A 21,060-nucleotide genomic window follows, 5' to 3' on the forward strand; every position below is an offset into this window, starting at 1 on the left:
GTAAAGCTGTCCAGATCACATTGCAACATCTCTGCATCCTCCTCATAGCCCACCCTTCTTAGTGTTATCTACAGATTTTGAGACATTACATTTAATTCCCTCATCTAACTCACTAGCGTTTTGAGACTAGCTGAGGTCCTGGTACTGATCCGTGCAGAGCCCCTCGAGTCACTGCCTGCCATTCAGAGAAAAACCTGTTTACTCCTCCTCTTTGCTTCCTGTCTGACAAACCGTCTTCTATCCATCTGAATACTCTAGCCCCAATTCCTTGCACTTCACTTTGACCCATCAGTCTCTTATGTGGATCATAAGACAATAAAATACAAGAGCAGAATGAGGCCATTCACCCTATTGAGTCTGCTCTGTCATTCAATCATGGCTGATATGTTTCTCCACCATATTCTCTTGTCTTGTTCCTGAAACCCTTGATCCAATTACTAATCAGGAACCTCTCTAGCTCTGTCTTAAATACACTCAATGACTTTGCCCCCACAGCTCTCTTGTGGCAATTATTTCCACTTTTTCCCCACCCTTTGGCTGAAGAAATTCCTCCTCATTTCAGTTCTAAAGGGTTGTCCTTCAGTCTGAGGCTGTGCCTTCTGGTCCTAGTCTGCTCCTAATGGAAACACCTTCTCCACGTCCAGTTTATCCAGGGCTCTCCCTGGATATTCTGTAAGTTTCAATGAGATCGCCTCTCCTCCCTCTGAACTCCATCCAGGACAGACCCAGCGTCCTCAGCTGCTCCTCACTTCACAGGCCCTTCATTCCAGGGTTTGTTCTTGTAAACCTTTGTCAAAGACCATCTGAAAGTCTAAACAAACCACATCACAGTCATGCCTTATCCAGTGAAAGTCTACATTTAGTTTGTTTGTCTAGTCATTTATACGTTAAATCAATCTACATGTGTGTATTAATTAATCCAGAGTCCACAGCCTTTTTTGATGTCAGTGTGAAGATTTTCCAAGTTCCCATTCCCTATGTGAAATGCTTCCTGACATCATCCTAAGCACACCCTACTCCCAGCTCCAGAGGAAACAGTCTCTCTGCTTAACCAATAAACAATTTGAACCTCTCGCACAGGAGTCCCCTTCCTCTGTCTTTACCTGAGGAAACACAAACCAGGTCTGTGTAGCCGTGACATCTTAATGTATCTGATTAACCTGCTGAATCATCCAGTTTATCAAGTATTTTTCCTGATGTACGAGTGAGACACTTTGACTGGAGTAAATGAGATAGGGAGTGAAGACGAGCAGTCACTGACCTCACTGGGAGCCCAGCCTCACTGCGCTCTCGATCTTCTCCGTTCCCTCTGTTAGTGTGGCAGCCTGCACTTGGGCACTGGCTTTCACTATCTGTGTTGGACAGAGCACGAGCTGTTCTTTGAGCTTCCAATGGCACTTGTCTGTTTCTCAGCAATCTGCCATTCCCTGTCAAATCCCTGTGAAGTAACGCTGTATACTTACTGTCTTTTCCAGTCAATCCTGCACCAGTGCCACCAGCTCTGTAACAAACCTCATGCCCATCTTACAGCCGTCTGCATTTGAGAGCAGTAGCTGAGATATTGTGTGTGTGGTGGGGGGGGGAGGGGGAAGTGTTCATCCTCCAGACAGAGCAGATCCCTTTGCTGAGATATTGTGTGTGTGGGGGGAGGGGAGGGGGTGGGGGGAGGGGGTGGGGGGGAGGGGGGTGGGAGGCGGGGTGGGGGAGGGGGAGGGGGTGGGGGGGGGGGGGGGGGGAGGGGGAGGGGGTGGGGGGGGGGGGGGGAGGGGGGGGGTGGGGGGTGGTAGGGGGGGGTGGTAGGGGGGGGTGGTAGGGGGGGGTGGGGGGTGGTAGGGGGGGGTGGGGGGGGGTGGTAGGGGGGGGTGGTAGGGGGGGGTGGGGGGGGGGAGGGGGGGGTGTTCATCCTCCAGACAGAGCAGATCCCTTTGCTGAGATATTGTGTGTGTGGGGGGGTGGGGGGGAGGGGGTGGGGGGAGGGGGTGGGGGGAGGGGAGGGGGGGGTGGGGGGGGGGTGGGGGGGGGTAGGGGGGTGTTCATCCTCCAGACAGAGCAGATCCCTTTGCTGAGATATTGTGTGTGTGGGGGGGAGGGGGGGGGGAGGGGGGGGGTGGGGGGGGGTAGGGGGGGGGGTGGGGGGGGTGTTCATCCTCCAGACAGAGCAGATCCCTTTGCTGAGATATTGTGTGTGTGGGGGAGGGGGGGGGGGAGGGGGTGGGGGGGGGGGAGGGGAGGGGGTGGGGGTGGGGGGGGTGTTCATCCTCCAGACAGAGCAGATCCCTTTGCTCTCACGATGAGCTTTGTTGTACTTTTTCCCTGCGAGAATAAATTAGAAATATAGAAAGCAGGAGTAGGTCATTCAACCCTTTTGAGCCTGCTACCCCTTTCAGTCTGATCATGGCTGATCATCTAACTGCGTGCCCTGTTCCTGCTTCCTCTCCTTTTAATTCATTTCACCCTGATAACTATATCTAGAACAGAGGACAATACAGCACAGGAACAGACCCTGTTGGCCCTCCAAGCTGCCACATTTTGCCCTTCCACACTAAAACTGGCTTCACTTACAGGATCCTTATCCCTCTATCCCCTTCCTGTTTCCTGAATGCTGATGTTCTGTCTGCTTCCACCACCATCTCGGGCAGCACATTCCAGGCACTTGCCACTCTGTGGAAAATCCTGCCTTGCCCATCTCTTTCAAAGGTTCCCCCCCCGCCCACCGCACACAAGTGCACACACACCTATGTCCTCTAGTAACTGACCCCTCCACCCTGGGGGAAAAAGCCTCGTAATTCCCACTCTATCCGTGCCATTCACAATCGTACAATTTCTATCAGGTTGCCCCTCAACCTCCTGTGTTCCAGTGAAAACAAACCCAGTTTGGGCCAACCTACCTTTCTTACTACCCTATCTCCCTTCATTGTGGACCCAGATCCCTCTGTATATCAGTACTTCTAAAGGTTCTGCCATTCACTGTATAATTCCCATCTGTACTTGACCTTCCAAACTGCATCACTTCAGATTTGTTCAGATTAAACTCCAGCTGCCATTTTTCTGTCCTTGCCTCCAACTGATCTATATCCTGCTGTATCCTCTGACAACCCTTCTCACTATCCATAACTCCAATCTTTGTATCATCTGCAAACTTACTAATTAGACCAGCTATGTTTTCCTCCAAATCGTTATTTAGGTCACGAGCAGCACTAATCCCTGTGGAACACCATTAGTCTCAACCATCCATTCTGAAAAGCATCCTTCCACCGCTATCCCCTGTCTCCTATGACTAAGCCAGTTCTGTATCTATGTTGCCTGATACCATGTGACTGCACCTTTTGTACCAGTCTGCCACAAAGGACCTTGTCAAAGGCTTTTCTGAAGTCCATGTAGATAGCGTCAACCATGTTTTCCTCAATCGTCTTCGTCACCTCAAAAACACTCAATCATGTTGGTGAGGCATGACTTCCTCTGCACAAACCATGCTGCCTATCGCTAATCAGTCCATTTGCTTCTAAATGTGTAACAATCTTGTCCCAGCCAATCTTTTTCAATAATTTCCCAAACGCTGAGGCTCTCAGGCCTGTAATTTCCTGGATTCTCCTTGCTACCGTTCTTTAAACAATGGGGCGACCTTGGCATAGCTCCAGTCCCCTAGGACCTCACCAATGCCACAGAGGGTGCAGATATCTGTCAATGCTCCAGCAATTCATTCCCTATCCTCCCTTAATATTCTGGGATAGATCCAGGGACCCAGGGAATTATCTATCTTAATACTTTTTAAGATGCACAAAACCTTTTCCTTTTTAACAGCAACTTGGCTTAGAAACTCGACATGTCTTTTCCTGAGATCATCCTCCAGCAATTCCTGAATTCTGATCTACTCCTGTCTGAAATACTCCCGCGTGTCTGATGTGGATTTACCCTCAAACAGCTGCCTCCAATCCATACTCTCCAGTTCCTGCCTAATATTGTTGCAGTTCACCCTTCTCCAAGTTAACCACCACCCGAGCACTGCTGTTATCCCTATCCACCAGGATTTAAAACTCTCCGTATGATGGTCACTACTCCTGAAATACTCCCCCACTGAAACTTCACTCATCTGGCCAGGCTCATTTCCCAAAACCAGATCCAGTATAATCCCTTTCCTGGTTGGATTGTTTCCGTACTGTGTCAAGAAACCCTCCTGAATGGCCCTTAGAAATACTGCCCCATCCAAGCCCCGAGCTCACAGGGAGTTCCAGTCAGGGTAGAGGAAGTTCAAATCACCCACCACAACAACCCTGCTGTTTTACATCTTGCCAAGATCTCTCTACGTCTTCTCTCCTCTATCTCCTGCTGGCTGTCAGGGGGCCCGGAGTGTACCCCCAACATTGGGATTTCACCTTTCCTATTCCTGGGTCCGACCCAGATTGCCTCGCTGCCGGAATCCCCTGATGGATCCTCCCTGAGTACAGCTGTGAGATACTCCTTTACCAATAATCCAATTCCCCCACCCCTTTACCCCCCTTTCTCATACACCTGAAATATCTCAATCCTGGGACATCCAGCTGCCAGTCCTGTCCCTTTTTCAGCCAAGTCTCTGTAATCACAATAATGTCAAAGTTCCAAGTACTATCCAAAGCTCTAAGCTCTTGCCTTTTATACTTCTCTAACTGAAACATGTACACTTCTGATTCCTCCTCGAAAGCATTTAATGCTTTGGCTTCAATTGCGTTCTGTGGCAGAGAATTCCCCAGGCTCCCCACTCTCCAGCAGAAGACATTTCCCCTTCTCTCAGTCTGAAGTAGTCTACCCTGCATCCTTCAGTGCCTGGCTCTGGACCCCAGGTTATCAGGAACATGCTTACCTGTTCGAATTTTATAACCTTCTATAAGGTCCCCCTTCAATCTTCGAAACTCTCCGGTGCGTATAGTCCTAACTGATCCAGTCTGTCCTCAGTAAGTCAGTCCTGCCATCCCAGAATCTGTCTGGTAAATTGTCATTGCACTCCCTCCATAGCCACAACATCCATCCTCCGATAAGGAGACCAAAACCCCCCACAGTCTTCCAGGTGTGGTCTCACCAAGGCCCTGTACAATTGCAGCAAGACATCCCTGCTCCTGCACTTGAATTGTCTGACTATGATAGACAGTGTACCTTTTTGCATCATTCACAGTCTGCTGTACCTGCACACTTACCCTCAGCAACTAATGTACAAAGCCACACATCTCATTACACCTCCCCCTTTTCACAATCTGTTGCCATTCAAATAATCAGCCTTCCTATTTTTGTTCCCAGACTTTGCATTTATCCACATTATACTTCATCTGCCATGCATTTACCCACTCACTGAACTAATCCAAACCGTGCTGTAACATCTCTGCATCCTCCTCACAGCTCACCCTCCCACCTGTTTCAGGTTCAGATCACGGAGTGAAGAGATTTCTCCTGAATTGGTTTTATTTCTGATTCGCTTATATCGTATATCCTTCATTCTGTTCTGTCACCACCTCTCAAATGGAGACATCTCTTCTATTGTCTACTCTCATAAAGCTTTGTATTAGCTTTAGGATTTCAGTCTGCCCCACTCCCTCTGCTTTCTCTGGGGTAAGAATTCCAGCCTGTTACATCTTTTCTGAATATCAATTTTCAAATGAAAATGAGAATTGCCTGGCCCTAGTGAGGCTGAGGGAGGAGGTGGTTTTGAATGGGGTGAAGCTGCTTTTAAAAGTTGTTTCTGACCGATTTTTCTCTTTTTTTTTTGTTCCCCCCCCCCCTCCCCAATCTCTGCCAGACATGGCTAAACAGATAGCCAACATGCTGCGCACTGTGCTCGGGCTCCAGCACAGTGCAGAGTCACCTGGGGACAGAGCCCCGAGTCTCCAGCACGTTCCCCTCCGCCTGCTCGCCCCTTACATCCGCAAGCTGCCTATGCCTGAAGACTATGCCCTGGAGGAACTGCGCAGCCTGACTCAGAGCTACCTACGGGAGCTGGTTATTGGCCCTTAACCTCCTACCCTGTGGACAGGGTGAGGGAACCGTTCAATGCGTTTGGCGCCAGTGCACCTGTCCCTTTTGAGCTCAAGTTCCTCCGACAAATGCTGCCGTGAGACTCCGATTCTTCACTAGCCACTGTTATACAGAGGAATCGTTTCGAGACCTTTGCGAAAACCTGGAGAGGCAGTTTCCCAAACACGGATTGTGTCCCGTAGAACAAAGTTACAAGGGGCCACGAGACTCGCATGTTGGTGGGATGTTATGGCTTTTCTTTCTATTTTAATACTTCTCTGTTAAGTAATTAAGTGGACATGCAATGTTGATAAAAGATCAGCAGTGACTCCCTTTCTCTCTCTCTCTCCCCCCTGCCCCAACCCACCCCAAATAACAGAGAAACACTTGTTGATATTGGGCACTGATTTTGCTTAAAGCCATCTAGTTAAATGTGCAACTGTTTTGAGGGATTGAACACAATAACCATTGTTCTTTGCGAGTTGCATTTTGCCCTGCTGCACAGTCTAAAAGTTAGAAGAATATTGGGCACGTGTTGGAGGGTGGTCCCTCTGTGGTACGTAGCATCTCGACCCTAGGTGAGTCTGTGGGCTGTCCAGCAGTTCAGTAACTGTACCCCTCTAGTGGTAGCTGGTCCCCAATGGACCGGGAAACTGGTGCTTTTGAGATTCAGTTTAGTGGCAAAGCATCCGAGAAATGGCTTGGATTTGCTTGTTTTGAGTTACAACTTTCAACACACTTTCCCTCTTTCCCCCACGTTGTTTTCCCCATCCCTCAGAAAGGCCTGATTGCTTTGTGGTATCCCTGATACTCTGGTTGCTGCAACCAGTCTCTCTGCAGTGGGATATGAAGGTCTGTGGGCTTTAAATATTCTGTTGGTATGTCTCTGGGCTCTGATTTTCTGATCATCGTCCCACCTTGCCCACCATCCAGACAGAGAAATTAATCATCTAGTTAGTGTCGAAGCGAGTCTGTAAGGGGTCAGTGTTTATGTTCCTCTACACACTCCTCTGCAGGGGGAGAATGCAGGTTGGAGCTCAGCTTTATCCCAGATCCAGTCTGAGCTGTAGGTGTTCAACCCCCTGCCCCCATTGATCCATCATAAAACCTCAGGTGGTAGGCACGTTCATACAGAGTTGGAGGGCTTGGCCCAGCTAACGCACACACCGTTTTCTGAGGAAGGTCTTTGGGTTTGAATGATCCTGTTGTTGAGTGTGTTAAATACATCAAACTTGAATAATGTTTGTGTAATCACCTGTAATATTGGTGTAACAGGTCTGAAAGAGAGGCTCTCTCTCGAACCCACAGCTGTCCATTACCGCAGGGAGACTGTCCAAGTATAACCATGGCCTGTGTTTACAAATGCAACTAATTAAATCTCTTTTATAAGAATGGAATTGTAGGTAACTAAAAGGTCACCGAGGGGAGTCCAGTTTTTTTTTTCCCTGTACCCATTTATCTCTCTCCTGCTGCGTTCTAATGACTTTGCAGCCCGGGGGTCACTATCATAAAGCACAACGATGACAATGGAGTGGGCCCCTAGTAACCCTGGGGCAGGGATGTGGAGATGGGAACCAGCTGCGTTTCAGCACCTGATACTGCCTGGTGAGTTCAGTTTGGTCCCCACTGTGCCTCCCTCTTCACTGGGCAAGTTCAGCTCATGTGGGCCCTGGGATGGAGTAGTGTCGTGGGGGTAGCAGCCTGCTCATTCCATACTATAACCACCAACATTGCCCAAACATCACAATATTAAATGAAGAAAGTGTATTAAATACAAATCTAAAAGTTAGAAGTATATTGGGCACGTGTTGGAGGGTGGTCCCTCTGTGGTACGTAGCATCTCGACCCTAGGTGAGTCTGTGGGCTGTCCAGCAGTTCAGTAACTGTACCCCTCTAGTGGTAGCTGGTCCCCAATGGACCGGGAAACTGGTGCTTTTGAGATTCTGTTTAGTGGCAAAGCATCCGAGAAACTGCTTGGATTTGCTTGTTTTGAGTTACAACTTTCAACACACTTTCCCTCTTTCCCCCACGTTGTTTTCCCCATCCCTCAGAAAGGCCTGGATTGATTTCAGCTGTGCTTTGTGGTATTCCTGATACTCTGGTTACTGCAACAATTGTTGGAACATTCCCCTCAAACATGTGTCGAGTGAGCCCTGAGGAACTTCGGAAGGTTTCCAGCAGGAATGAATTTCTCTGTTTTTCTTCCTGTTCCTAAGTCCCGAGACCTGATTGTAAACACCAACGCAACCAGCCCCACCCAGAGCAACAGTGACACTGACTTTCAGGGACGTGTGCTTTTGTGTTTTCGAGGAAGATGTTGCCTGAAGACAGAATGACTCCATAAATGAATCTGAGAGAGACAGCATGGGCTCAGTAACAGCAGCACTGCATTAACTGGCAAAGCCATGGGCTAAATAGGCAAAATCGTGGAAGTTTACTACTTGACTTTGAGAAGATTATCATTGGGGGGGGGGGGTTGGGGCGGGGGGTGGTAGCAATGTTATTTACTTCTGATTTCCTTCAGAAACATTCTTCCCCACCCCACGCTGTGAACTGAGGTTTCTCCTTGTTGAGACTTGGCCGGTGTGACACTGGGGTGGGGGTGGGGTTTGCTGATAACCCAAAGGGTTTTTCCACTACCCCTATTACTGTCCAGCTCTCCAAGACTAACTTGGTTTGAGGAAGAGGGAAAGGGAGTGAGAGTAAGAGATCAGGTCTCCAGTAATCTCTAGTGTAACTGTTGGGATACCTGCTGGTGATATTTTACACCACAGATATAACGATACTTGAGGCAAGGACAGCTTCAGACTGGTGATACAAGCGACAGTGTGTAAGCAATCGAATGTTGTTTCCTTTGATCTCACGTGAGGTCTGTGTGTATGTGTGAATGTATATTCTTCAGCTGGCAGAGTGCAAGAAATCAAAATGTCCCCAGGTCGTTTCTCTCTGTACAGTGATTTCTGGGTTCAGCCTTTTGTTATCCTATTCCAAAAGAGGGGTCATCGCTCTTTCTGCATCTGTTTTTGGTTTTGGTCTGTTGGTGGGAGTGTGTGTGTGTGTGTGTCATGTGATATAATTTGCATTGAAATTTTTTAATATTAAAACAAATTGAAAATAAAGTAAATTCTCATAGATTGAGTATTCTTTTTAAACATTTTCTGTAGGAGTGGGGGAAGCGCAGTATTTTTTAATAAATGTGCAAATTTGAGTGAAGGTTGGAATTGTGTCCCTGTTTCTTTGTATGGAGTATGGCCAGCATTTATCTGTCAAAACTGAAAAATATGGTTGGGATTTGGCATCACTGAGCAGGTCAGCATTTATTACTGAGAGAGGGCAGTGAAGTGTTACCCACATTGCTGTGGGTTTGGAGTCCCGGGTAGGGCAGATCAGGTAAACCCTTCATTAAAGGGCATTAGCAAACCAGGTGGACTTTTGTCTACAGTTGTTACATTGACGCTCTTTTTATTGTCAAATTCAGCATCTACCATGGTGGGGTCAGAACCCATCATCTTCCTTCATTCATTCATGGGATGTGGGTGTCACTGGTTCAACAGCATTTACTGCCTATCCCTAATTGCCCAGAGGGCAGTTAAGAATTGACCACGTTGCTGGAGTCGCATGTAGGCTTCCCTAAAGGGCATCAGGGACCCAGGTGGGTTGTTCACCAGTCAGCAATGGATTCACGTTTATCATTATATTCTTAATTTCAGAGATTTATTGAATTCAAATTCCACCATCTGCTGTAGCAGGATTCGAACCTGGGTCCTCAAGTGTTATTTGTGTCTTTGGGTTAACAGTCCAGTGATAATGCCACTAAGAGTCTAGATTAGAGTGGTGCGAGAAAAGCACAGTAGGCCAGGCAGCATCCGAGGAGCAGGAATATCTACGTTTTAGACAAAAGCCCTTCATCAGGAATAGAGCTACTCGGGAATAATGCCACTAAGCCCATCATGCCTCCACAAAGGGAAATGTTTATCCAAACATTAGGCTGTGGTACTGGGATAGACTCATAGCATTACCATGGTACCAATGCTTCTCCCTTCTGCTGTCAAATTATTCATTTGCCCACAATTCTTTGCCTTTGATTAACAATCTACAAAATCTCTAGTTCACATAGTGATTGGCCTGACTGTGTTTCAAAGGTGTTGCCCCTTGGTTCGGACTCTGCTTCTGCCTCCAGCAAGTCCTTTTTGTAAAAAAGCCTGTGTATTATCACCCTTTTAATCTTCAACATGAAAGGAATTTGAGTTTGTAATTTAACTGAGCTGTCCCTTTGTCAGTCAGGAAACATAACCTCTGATATCCTGATTGACCTGGGTTGACCCAGGTTAATACCTATTGAGTGAAATAAAGATTGGTTTTTATAATGGGCCCTTAGTCTTTGAAAGCGTGGTAAATTGGGGCTGCAGTTGTAAACTTTCACACGGAGAGCATTGATCAATGTTTGATAATGGAGTCCAGTGGTTTTGAGGAAGAGTTGAGTGCATTATTTAATAAATACACATCCTCAAAATCAAGCCTGGGACTGGCCATTTGCTGAGTTTGTGATTAGTCCTAGTGTCTTTAGACAGGACACCCTTCAAGGATGAGCTGCATTGTCTGTCTCTGTCCACAAGTAAATACCAGGTTTATACTGAGCCCCGGAGGTAGAATAGAGTATAGAAGGGCTGGATTGTCCTGAACACTGTTCAACAAAGACCCCTCATGAAGGACTGATTAGGGGTTGTCACCATGGCTTTGTGCGTGGGAAATCATATCTCGCTAACTTTTTAAAGTTTTTTTTAAAGTAACAAAGAGGATTGATGAGGGCAGAGCAGTAGATGTGATCTATATGGACTTCAGTAAGGCATTCAACAAGGTTCCCCATGGGAGACTGGTTAGCAAGGTTAGATCTCACGGAATACAGGGAGAACTAGTCATTTAGAGACAGAACTGGCTCAAAGGTAGAAGACAGAGGGTGGTGGTGGAAGGTTGTTTTTCAGACTGGACGCCTGTGACCAGTGGAGTGCCACAAGGATCGGTGCTGGGTCCACGACTTTTTGTCATTTACATAAATGATTTGGATGAGAACATGAGGTATAATTAGTAAGTTTGCAGATGACACCAAAATCGGGGGTGTAGTGGACACCAAAGAAGGTTACCTCAGATTACAACAGGATCTTGATCAGATGGGCCAATGGGCTGAGAAGTGGCCAATGGAGTTTAATTCAGATAAATGTGGGGTGCTGCATTTTGGGACAGCAAATCTTAGCAGGACTTATACACTTAATGGTAAGGCCCTAGGGAGTGTTGCTGAACAAAGAGACCTTGGAGTGCAGGTTCATAGCTCCTTGAAAGTGGAGTCGCAGGTAGATAGGATAGTGAAGGTGGCGTTTGCTATGCTTTCCTTTATTGGTCAGAGTAGTGAGTACAGGAGTTGGGAGGTCATGTTGCGGCTGTACAGGACATTGGTTAGGCCACTGTTGGAATATTGTGTGCAATTCTCGTCTCCTTCCTATCGGAAAGATGTTGTGAAATTTGAAAGGGTTCAGAAAAGATTTACAAGGATGTTGCCAGGGTTGGAGGATCTGAGCTACAGGGAGAGGCTGAACAGGCTGGGGCTGTTTTCCCTGGAGTGTCGGAGGCTGAGGGGTGACCTTATAGAGGTTTATAAAATGAAAAAGGCATGGATAGGGTAAATAGGCAAAGTCTTTTCCCTGGGGTCGGGGAATCTAGAACTAGAGGGCATAGGTTTAGGGTGAGAGGGAAAAGATATAAAAGGGACCAAAGGGGCAACTTTTTCACACAGAGGGTGGTACATGTATGGAATGAGCTGCCAGAGGATGTGGTGGAGGTTGGTACAATTGCAACATTTAAAAGGCATTTGAACAAGTATACAAATAGGAAGGGTTTAGAGGGATATGGGCCAAGTGCTGGCAAATGGGACTGGATTAGTTTAGGAAATCTGATTAGCATGAACAAGTCTGACTGAAGGGTCTGTTTCTGTGCTGATATCTCTAACTCTGTTAGAAAGTCTGCTATTTGACAGATGGGGTTTATTGGTGACTTCCTGTAGTTGGGGAGTTCCTTCTTAATGATCATCATCACAAGATCCCTCTGTGATTGGCTGTGCAGGCAGCTGCCTGGAGAATTGGGACATGTGCTGAGGTGCAGTTATGCTGCCCTGTGTCTATCCCAGATGTTTGGTTCAGAGGGTTTTTTCCCAGATATTACCTTTGCTGCTTCCCAGAAGGACATGACCCTATTGGAAATCTCTCCCGAGCATGTTGGGTTGGGATTATGTTTTCATCTCTGACCCCCGGATGTGCAATTCTCTCTGAGCACTGGCTTTGTGGGATTGGGAACCCCGTGCCTCTGGTTTCACTTGGGTCACTGAGTTTGCCCCAGTCAAGAACAATGGGCCAAAGTGCTTTTTTGTTTAGTGCTATTAAATCTCTCCAATTTAAGGGATTTGGAAAAGTAGACCATTCAGCCCATCACTCCAATTCAATTGGATCAAGTCTGATCCATTACCTCAAAAGGACTTTCCTGTACTTTCTTCAAAAATCTCAGGATCTCTCTGTCCTGAAGCTGCTCAATGATTGAGCTATGACAGCTCTCCAGGTGGGAGAATTGCAGTGATTCATCAGCATCTGAGTGAAGGTGTTGCTCCTCATTACCCCGCCCCCCCCACCCCCGCACACCCCCCTGTTGAATGGCCTATCCATTATCCTGAAGCATCCCAGTTACATCCATCCTGTAAGACTTTAAGCTGTCATTCTCTGTAAGGCATATGGACCCAATCTCCCCTGATGACCCAGTCCTGTGCTATCCCAGCCATCAGTTAATCTGATGAACCTTCTAATGCATTCTCTCGCTTTGGGAAGAGCACAGCATCCACAATCAAAAGAGCTACCTTCTCTGATGGTGTGTGTTTCCATGAGCAGCTGTAATCACCAGGAATGGCTCGAAGGGACGAATGGCCACCACCTCCTATTTTCTGATTCACAAGGCGATGGTCAGACTCTCCGAAGCACTGCTTTCACCCAGCAATGTAGTTGACTCTTAACTGCCCTCTGGGGCAATTAAGGATGGGCAATAAATGCCAGCTTAGCCAGTAGCACCCACATCCCTGCCACATCCAGTTGTGGACAATTAACAAAGAACACTTATGGAAGAAGAGGCTCCATAAATATCTCCACCCATAATGCAGTGGGAAACCGGCAGGAGGCCTATACCGCACATATCCCAGTTTACCGGCAGTAGAGCATTGGCTGGAAGAGTGGCTGGAAGAGTAACTGGTAAGGAGGCCGAACTTTGACAAAACAATGTAACGGCGCAGGGGAGGAAAAATAAACCAGCAGAATGTTTTACACTAGGGGAGGAAATGTTTCCTTTCGGAGGGAACTGGGCATCACAACATTGATGTGCCGGTATTGACAGTCATTAGGAAGGCAAGTATTACATCAGCTTTGGTTATTAAAGAGTAAAGTCATCTTACCACGTTTACCCAGGCCCCCAGTGGGATTGCACATTAGCCTAGAGCGGACACACTGATCACTCATTACACCTGCTCCTGGGGGGGAGTGGTTCAAGCAGGATACATGGAGTAAACTGGGACCATAATCTCTCGGAGTTAGGAGGATGGGAGCTGATCAATTTGTAACATTTAATTCCAAAGGGATTAACAGGGTAGACCCTAAGAAACGGTCTCTATCTGGGATAGCTAGATCAGAGGTATGATCTTTGGTGAAAGGGCTGATCATTTAGAATTGAGTTGGAGATCAGTTTCTTCCCTCATTGGCTGTTGCAATGTCATGGACTATGTTCAGGACAACCAGGATAGATTTCAGGAGCAGAATGGGGTTGTGGGTTGGGGAGCGGGTGGATATTGAGCGAGAAGATCAGCCAGATTTGTGTCAAATATTGGAGCAGGTTGGAGGGGCTGAATGGCCTCCACCTGCTCCTATTTCTTACCCTCTCATTTCATGTTCCACTTCCAAGCTGGGAGGTTTATCACTCACTCGATGTCACTGACAGAAATTATATTTGCATAGTGCCCTTCACGATCTCCTGCCATTACAAAGCTCTTTGCAGCCCAATGACCTACTTCCGAAGGATTATTGTTGTTGTAACGTAGGAAGCCGAACAGCTGATTTGTACACAGCAAGATGCCACGAATAGCAGTATTGAGCAGAAGACTGTTCCTCTGACGTTACCTCAGGGGTATAGCCCCAAGAACGGGAGAAAGAGCACACCTGTCCCAAATCAGAATATGGGTCACCACCTCCAACTACACTTCAGACCTGCTCCAGATCAATGTGGTAATCTTGGGAAAGATTCAAGTTCACCTTATTTACCATGAGTTTGGGGTAAGATAATGTCACTGTCCATTCATACCGGGGTCAGACACAGGTCAAGGGGCACCTACAAACTAATGGCCTGCCCATCTCCATGGGAACATAATCATGGTCAAAGGGGCGATCGCTGTAATCCACCGTCTGTGGCTTGTTAAGCTCTGCAAATATTGACAGTTCTCCATGTGCCTGTGTTGCCACACATTTAAGAATAAATGTTTGAGATTAAAGATTGTTCTGGTTGATATTCATTAGCAGCACTCACTGTTTGTACAGTGGAACCGTGGGGTGTGAAATCCTTCGACACACTCAGACTGTGAGCACGATCAGTTCAGTCACGGTGTCGTCATGTCCCATGTCCCACATCAACAGCTTCCCAGCACTGACCCCTCAAACTCTGCAGAACCCACAACTCTCCTAACCTTCAGATTAGATTACTTACAGTGTGGAAACAGGCCCTTCGGGCCAACAAGTCCACACCGACCCGCCGAAGCATATACCACCAAGACCCATACTCCTGCGTTTACCCCTTCACCTAACACTACGGGCAATTTCCCATGGCCAATTCACCTGACCTGCACATTTTTGGATTGTGGGAGGAAACCGGAGCACCCGGAGGAAACCCACGCAGACACAGGGAGAACGTACAAACTCCACACAGAGAGTCGCCTGAGGCGGGAATTGAACCCGGGTCTCTGGCGCTGTGAGGCAGCAGTGCTAACCACTGTGCCACCGTGCCGCCCTCCAGTACTGACCCTCCACAGTGTGGCACTCCCTCAACACTGACCCTCTGACAGTGTGGCACTCCCTCAGCACTGACCGTCCAACAGTGTGGCACTCCCTCAGCACTGACCGTCCAACAGTGTGGTACTCCCTCAGCACTGACCCTCCGACAGTGCCCACTCCCTCAGCACTGACCCTCCGACAGTGCCCGCTCCCTCAGCACTGACCCTCCGACAGTGCCCACTCCCTCAGCACTGACCCTCCGACAGTGCCCACTCCCTCAGCACTGACCCTCTGACAGTGTGGCACTCCCTCAGCACTGACCCTCCAACAGTGCGGCACTCCCTCAGCACTGACCCTCCGACAGTGTGGTACTCCCTCAGCACTGACCCTCCAACAGTGTGGCACTCCCTCAGCACTGACCCTCTGACAGTGCCCACTCCCTCAGCACTGACCCTCTGACAGTACAGTTTGGTGGCGCTACAAAGACCATTAGGATCATGCTTGGGAGTGGGATTGGATTTCCGGCTCTTTAGACCTGGCGGTTTACCAGAACCTGTTCCAACTGGAATTACAGCTGCTGTGTAAAATATAATTGGATTGTAAATGATTAACAGGGACATTTGCTCCCTGTACTGTCCCCAGATCTGTGGAAAATCTTAATTCCGGTGTAACTCAGGCTGGTCACTTCAAGTAAGATTCTTCAGTCTAAGAGTTTAGTGGAAATATATCCACCCACAGCAGACATCAATGTATCAAGTTTTCCTTCATTCACCAACACTGACCTTCTGAAGTGCACCCCCAGCTCCACCTTAATCCTGAATTTCCCAGGTTGAACCTACATCCCTGAACACTACCAGCAATTTCCCATGGCCAATCCACCTAAACTGCACATCTTTGAACTGTGGGAGGAAACCCACGCAGACACAGGGAAAACATGCAATCCTCTGAGACTGGAATTGAACCCAGGTCCCTGGTGCTACAAGGCAACAGTGCTAACCACTGAGCCACATTTGCTCCTGACTAGTTCACCTAACATTATGGGCAACTTAGCACAGCCAATTCACCCGAGCCACCTTCACATTTCCTCCTCCATATTGTGATGACCAGTTTGCTCACCTCCATCACAGTCTCGTTCTCACTCACCCAGGCATCAGGAAGCATGGCCCGGACCTGCTCATGAACCTCATGGTATGTGGTCACACCCCATAACCCATTCCCGACTCCAGCTACTCACTGAGGATTCTCCCTGAGCATCCTGGTCACTCCCTCCCTCCAAACCGGCCAGCTCTGAGCTGAGGTGACTGACCGTGCAGCTGGTTTCTGTAGTTAGAATGACCTGTAACACACACCCCACCCCCACCCTCACAGTCTGACCTTCCCTTTTCCCAAGTGTCTCTTGTGACAGATTTAACTGAGTTTCCATCCATTGTGATACTTGCCTTTTTCTCAAACTAAACCACATTGGCAAAAAAAACATGAATGGACACATCAGTGCAGATATAAATCATGTTTAATAAAGTCATTCAGCCAAAGCCTATCGAATTCCCTTGATGATTTTCCTCAAGATATTCTATTTGGATACAGTAACATGATTTGATAAGTTGTTGTTGTCACAGTGAGGGGTGAATTCCCTCTCCGGGCTCCGCACAGCATCGGAAAATATTACTCCTGAGTCCGATTGTCGAATCAAACACAGAAATTGCTGGGGAAACTCAGCTGTTCTGGCAGTGGAGAGAAACACAGTTAACGTTTCAAATCTGATATGGTTCTTCTTCAGAACAGTTCGGGCCTTCAAGCCTCTTTGCTAGATTCAAACATTACCACTGTTTCTCTCTCCACAGAGATTGCCAGGCCTGCTGAGTTTCTCCAGCTATTTCTGTTCTGTTTTATTGATTCGCAGGATGTGGCTGTCTCTGGTTGGGCAGCATTTATGACCCATCCCTAATTGTTAACAATCATCCATATTGCTGTGGGTTTGGAGTCAGACTGGCTAAGAATGGCTGATTTCCCTTCCTAAAGGACATTATTTGTTTCAGATCTCCAACATTGGCAGTTCTTCAATTTATTTCAGATTCGAAAATGTTCTCCAATGAGGCCCAGCCAATTTCCCTCCTAAGCCCATGAATCAAATCATCCAATCATAACATAGTGCTTCAGGATAGCAACCAATTACAACACCCCATTTGAATGATAGCTGTTCACCAATTCATCCAATCACAGCGCACACTTTGAGCTCCCCAGCCAGTCAGAGTGCACACCTCTGAGCTCTCCAGCCAATCACAGATCACCATTGGCTGGTCTTGGCAAGTTTTGAGAACATTTGTAGCTCAGGTTGAGGTTTTGGATATGGGTTTGCGCTGAGCTTGAAGGTGTATTTCCAGACGTTTCGTCACCCCCAAGTGGTAATGTTACCTCGTAGGGTGACGAATCGTCTGGAAATGAACCTTCCAGCTCCACGAGCAAACCTACATCCAAAATCGTTGCCTGGTTCCAAGTTAGTTTTGGTTGAGAGATATATAATTGGCTGATGGAGGAAGTGGAGTGGGCTGATGAAGACATCCCATGAGGTGCTGATTGGTCACATTATTTGACTATTCCCCTCCTTCCACTTTGTGGACAGAGGTCTCCAGTGAATGCCCATCCCCAGCAGGATCCCAGACATTTTCCAATTCTCCAGGGATTTCACAGAAACTGTGTCTGCTCCAGCCATGGGGAGACCCCCCCCCCCCCCAATCCAGCCCATTCCTCCTGTTTTATTTTCTAACCAACCTGTTCAGAGATATTGTTACACACCCCTGGCTCAGAGGGAGGGATGCTATCATGGTACCACAAGGACCCCATTGGCCTGTTCTTTTTTATATTTTATAACCAAAAGTGATATCACGCACCACAGAGTGAAGTTCCCATCGAACCTGCCCCATCATTCAATAGGATTGTGGCTGACATGATTATCCACATTCTCACCTACCACTGATAACCTTTCATCCTCTCACCCATCCAGTATCTCCACCCGTCTGCCCTCTACACCCTCCAAGGACTCTGCAACCAACCGTTTCCAGGGAGAGAGTTGCAAAGATTCACCTCAGAGAGAGAGAGAGAGAGAGAGAGAGAGAGAGAGAGAGAGAGAGAGAGAGAGAGAGAGAGAGAGAGAGGGGAGAGAAGGAACTGCTCCTTGCTTTTGGGAAAGCCCATGATTTTTTAACAATGACTCCTTCGCTGAAGGAAGCAAGGGAATGAGCAGTGGATCTGACGGAGCTGGTCAGGGTCAACACTGAATCGACTGAGCAAGGAACCTGCCAACAGATGACAGTCCAAGTCCCTCAGCAGACTGAGGTGGACGGATATTACTGCATTCACAGGGGCGGGGGGGAGTCTTTGTCTCTCCCGAGCCCAGAGGGGTGTAGAGGCTCAATATACTGGAGACTCGAGATGAGTCGATCTTCTGAACCCTCGGGGGGTGGGGGAGGAGGGGGGGGCTGGTGCAGGAAAGTGGAGCTGAGGTAGACGGCCAACTCTCACTCCTATCACTTCTGTCCTGAATATTAAAGCTAACGATGAGCTAATTCCTGACTTCCCCCAACAAGCCCCAATTTGTAAAAAAAAATGTTATAATTCGCAAGGAGGCCTATTTCTTAATTTCTCAGTGAATTCCCTCCCTGGCTCCTGCCATCAAGAGATTAATGGAGGTGTTCATTCAGGAAATTCGAGGGGACTATTCCTGGGGGAAGGGGATGTGGGGGGTGACAGGTTCCTGAGCTAACACTGAGGGCCCCGGAGCCTCTCACACCCTTTGACCTTTGACCAGATCCAAGGTCGAGGATGTCTATACACAATGGGCCAGAGAGAGGAAGACAGTCCGGCCCTAGTTAATTAAAGGACATTCTGGAGCCTCTGGGCAAGAGAAGGTAGAAAATGCTGTTCACAGGATGAGGGCATCACTGGCTGGGCTGGCATTTATCACCCCATCCCTCATCTGAGGGATGTGAACTCAAGGGAGGTCCCGGGACATGAGGATGTACAACAACATTTGGCACAATGGATTCTGTAAGGTGTTCCCACGGCAAAGGGTTTAGTGCAACTAGAGAGAGGGAGAGAGAGAAGGATAACGGAGAGAGCAAGAACGACAGAGAGAGTGAGAACAAGGGATGGAATGAGAGAGGGAGAGAGTGAGAACGAGGGAGAGAGTGGAAGTGATAGAAAACAAAAAATTGAGAGCGAAAGAGAGAGTGTGTGAGAGACAGAGAGAGAGGGCAAGTGAGAGGGTAAAGGAGAGAGAGTGAGACAGGGAAAGAGAGTGAGAGGTTGAGAGAGGGAGTGAGGGGGGGAGGGGTGGGTGACACATGCTGCTGGTTGTCCCTGTCAGGTCAGCACACAGCTCCTGGTCTGCTTCCGATGGCTCCGATGGAGAACAGTCCGTGCTGCCTCCTCAAACACCTGGAGGACACCATCACACAGCAACGCCGAGCACTCCACGTACTTCACCGCCTTGATCTTACGGGCAAGCCTGGCCCCTTGTTGGTAACTGATTGGTGCCAGTTCACGTTTGAGGAGGTTCAGGATGGTGCTGGGATCGTGGCGGAGATCTTTCTTGGTGCCAACCAGTAACACGGGCACGTTGGGTCGATGGCGTTTAACCTCTGGGTACCAGTCATTCCAGATATCGTGGTAGGAGCCCGGGTCCCCGATGGAGAAACAGATGATGAAGATGTCAGTCTGTGGATAGTAGAACTGGCGGATGGACAGCAGATGCTCCTCTTGGGGAGCTGTGTCCCACAAGTTCAGAGTGACCATCCGCTGGTCCACAGTGATCTGGGTAGTGACGGCATCAAAGACGGTTGGCACACTGTCCTGGGGGAAGGCTCTGCTGGTGAGACAGACGATCAGCGAGGTCTTGCCTACTAGCTCGTTGCCTAGTAACATCACCTTGATGGTCACCATCCTCCACAGCCACTTCCACAGCCGACCTACAGCAAAATCCAACCTGCCATTAGTAAAAGAAAATGCAGATGTACATTTCTCTAGCACCTGTCCCAACCTCAGGATTGTGGGAATCCCTGTTCAAGCGAACTCACTGTTGTAATGTTGGAGACAGGCAGTGCACAGCAAGATCCCACAAGCAGCCATCTGATAAAGGATCAATAATCTGAGGAAGTGATGACTGATTGAGGGAGAGAAATGGGAGGGAAGTGGAGTCAGGGATTGTCAGATCTACTGTGATCACATTGAATATTTGCACAGGCTTGATGGGCCGAAGGGCCTACTCCACTCCTACTTCATATGGTTTAGTGGTCGTGGGTGATGATACAGGAAGCTGACAAGACTGAAGAGGCCTTAACTGAACATTTAACCCTATACATTAGGAGCAGAAATAGTCCATTCGGCCCCTTGAGCATTCTCACCATTCAATAAGATCATGGCTGATCTGTTTGTGTTCTGCATTCCACGTTCTCATCTACTTCCAATACACTCTAATTCCCTTACCTGAAAATGGGGGGAGGGGGACAATTAAACAACTCACTGGAGGAAGAGACTCCACAAATATCCCCATCCTCAATGATGAAAGAGCCCAGTATATCAGGGCAAAAGATAAGGCTGCAGCATTTGTAACAAACTTCAGTCAGAAATGCCGAGTGGATGATCCATCTCAGCCTCCTCCAGTGGTCCCCAGCATCACAGGCACCAGGCTCCAGCCAATTCAATTCACTTTAAATGACATCAAGAAACGGCTGGAGTCACTGGATACTGCAAAGCTTACGGGCCCTATTCCAGCAATAGGACTGAAGACGTGTGCTCCAGAACCTGCCACTCCCCGAGCCAAGCTGTTCCAGTCCAGTTACAACACTGGCATCTACCTGACAATGTGGAACATTATCCAGGTATGTCCTGTACATAAATAGCGGGACAAATCCAACCTGGCCAATTACCGCCCCTACTCTATAACAGACAGTGTCTGGTTAGTGTTCCTCATCCCTTGCTGGATCTGCACTCGAACAGTTTGTGGTGCCCATGCACCAGAAAG

At 48.1% G+C, this 21,060-nt stretch overlaps 2 protein-coding genes across 7 annotated transcripts in view; one reads left to right on the forward strand and one right to left on the reverse strand.

Annotated features, from left to right (window-relative positions):
• Nucleotides 1–10,349, forward strand: part of nup98 (nucleoporin 98 and 96 precursor) — a 71,621-nt gene extending 61,272 nt beyond the window's left edge. The window contains exon 26 of the mRNA XM_072576640.1: nucleotides 5,438–10,349. Coding sequence (XP_072432741.1) covers nucleotides 5,438–5,979 — 542 coding nt within the window. The 3' untranslated portion in view covers nucleotides 5,980–10,349. The remainder of the gene's footprint in view (nucleotides 1–5,437) is intronic.
• Nucleotides 10,350–16,533: 6,184 nt separating this feature from the next.
• The window catches only part of rhogb (ras homolog family member Gb), a 100,912-nt gene continuing 96,385 nt past the window's right edge, over nucleotides 16,534–21,060 (reverse strand). For all 6 annotated transcript variants that reach the window (XM_072576709.1, XM_072576708.1, XM_072576711.1 and 3 more), the window contains one exon: nucleotides 16,534–20,005. In XM_072576709.1, the coding sequence (XP_072432810.1) occupies nucleotides 19,401–19,979 (579 nt within the window). In that variant the 5' untranslated portion in view covers nucleotides 19,980–20,005 and the 3' untranslated portion in view covers nucleotides 16,534–19,400. The remainder of the gene's footprint in view (nucleotides 20,006–21,060) is intronic.

Source organism: Chiloscyllium punctatum, chromosome 9 (genome assembly GCF_047496795.1).
Source record: "Chiloscyllium punctatum isolate Juve2018m chromosome 9, sChiPun1.3, whole genome shotgun sequence".
Taxonomy (NCBI): domain Eukaryota; kingdom Metazoa; phylum Chordata; class Chondrichthyes; order Orectolobiformes; family Hemiscylliidae; genus Chiloscyllium; species Chiloscyllium punctatum.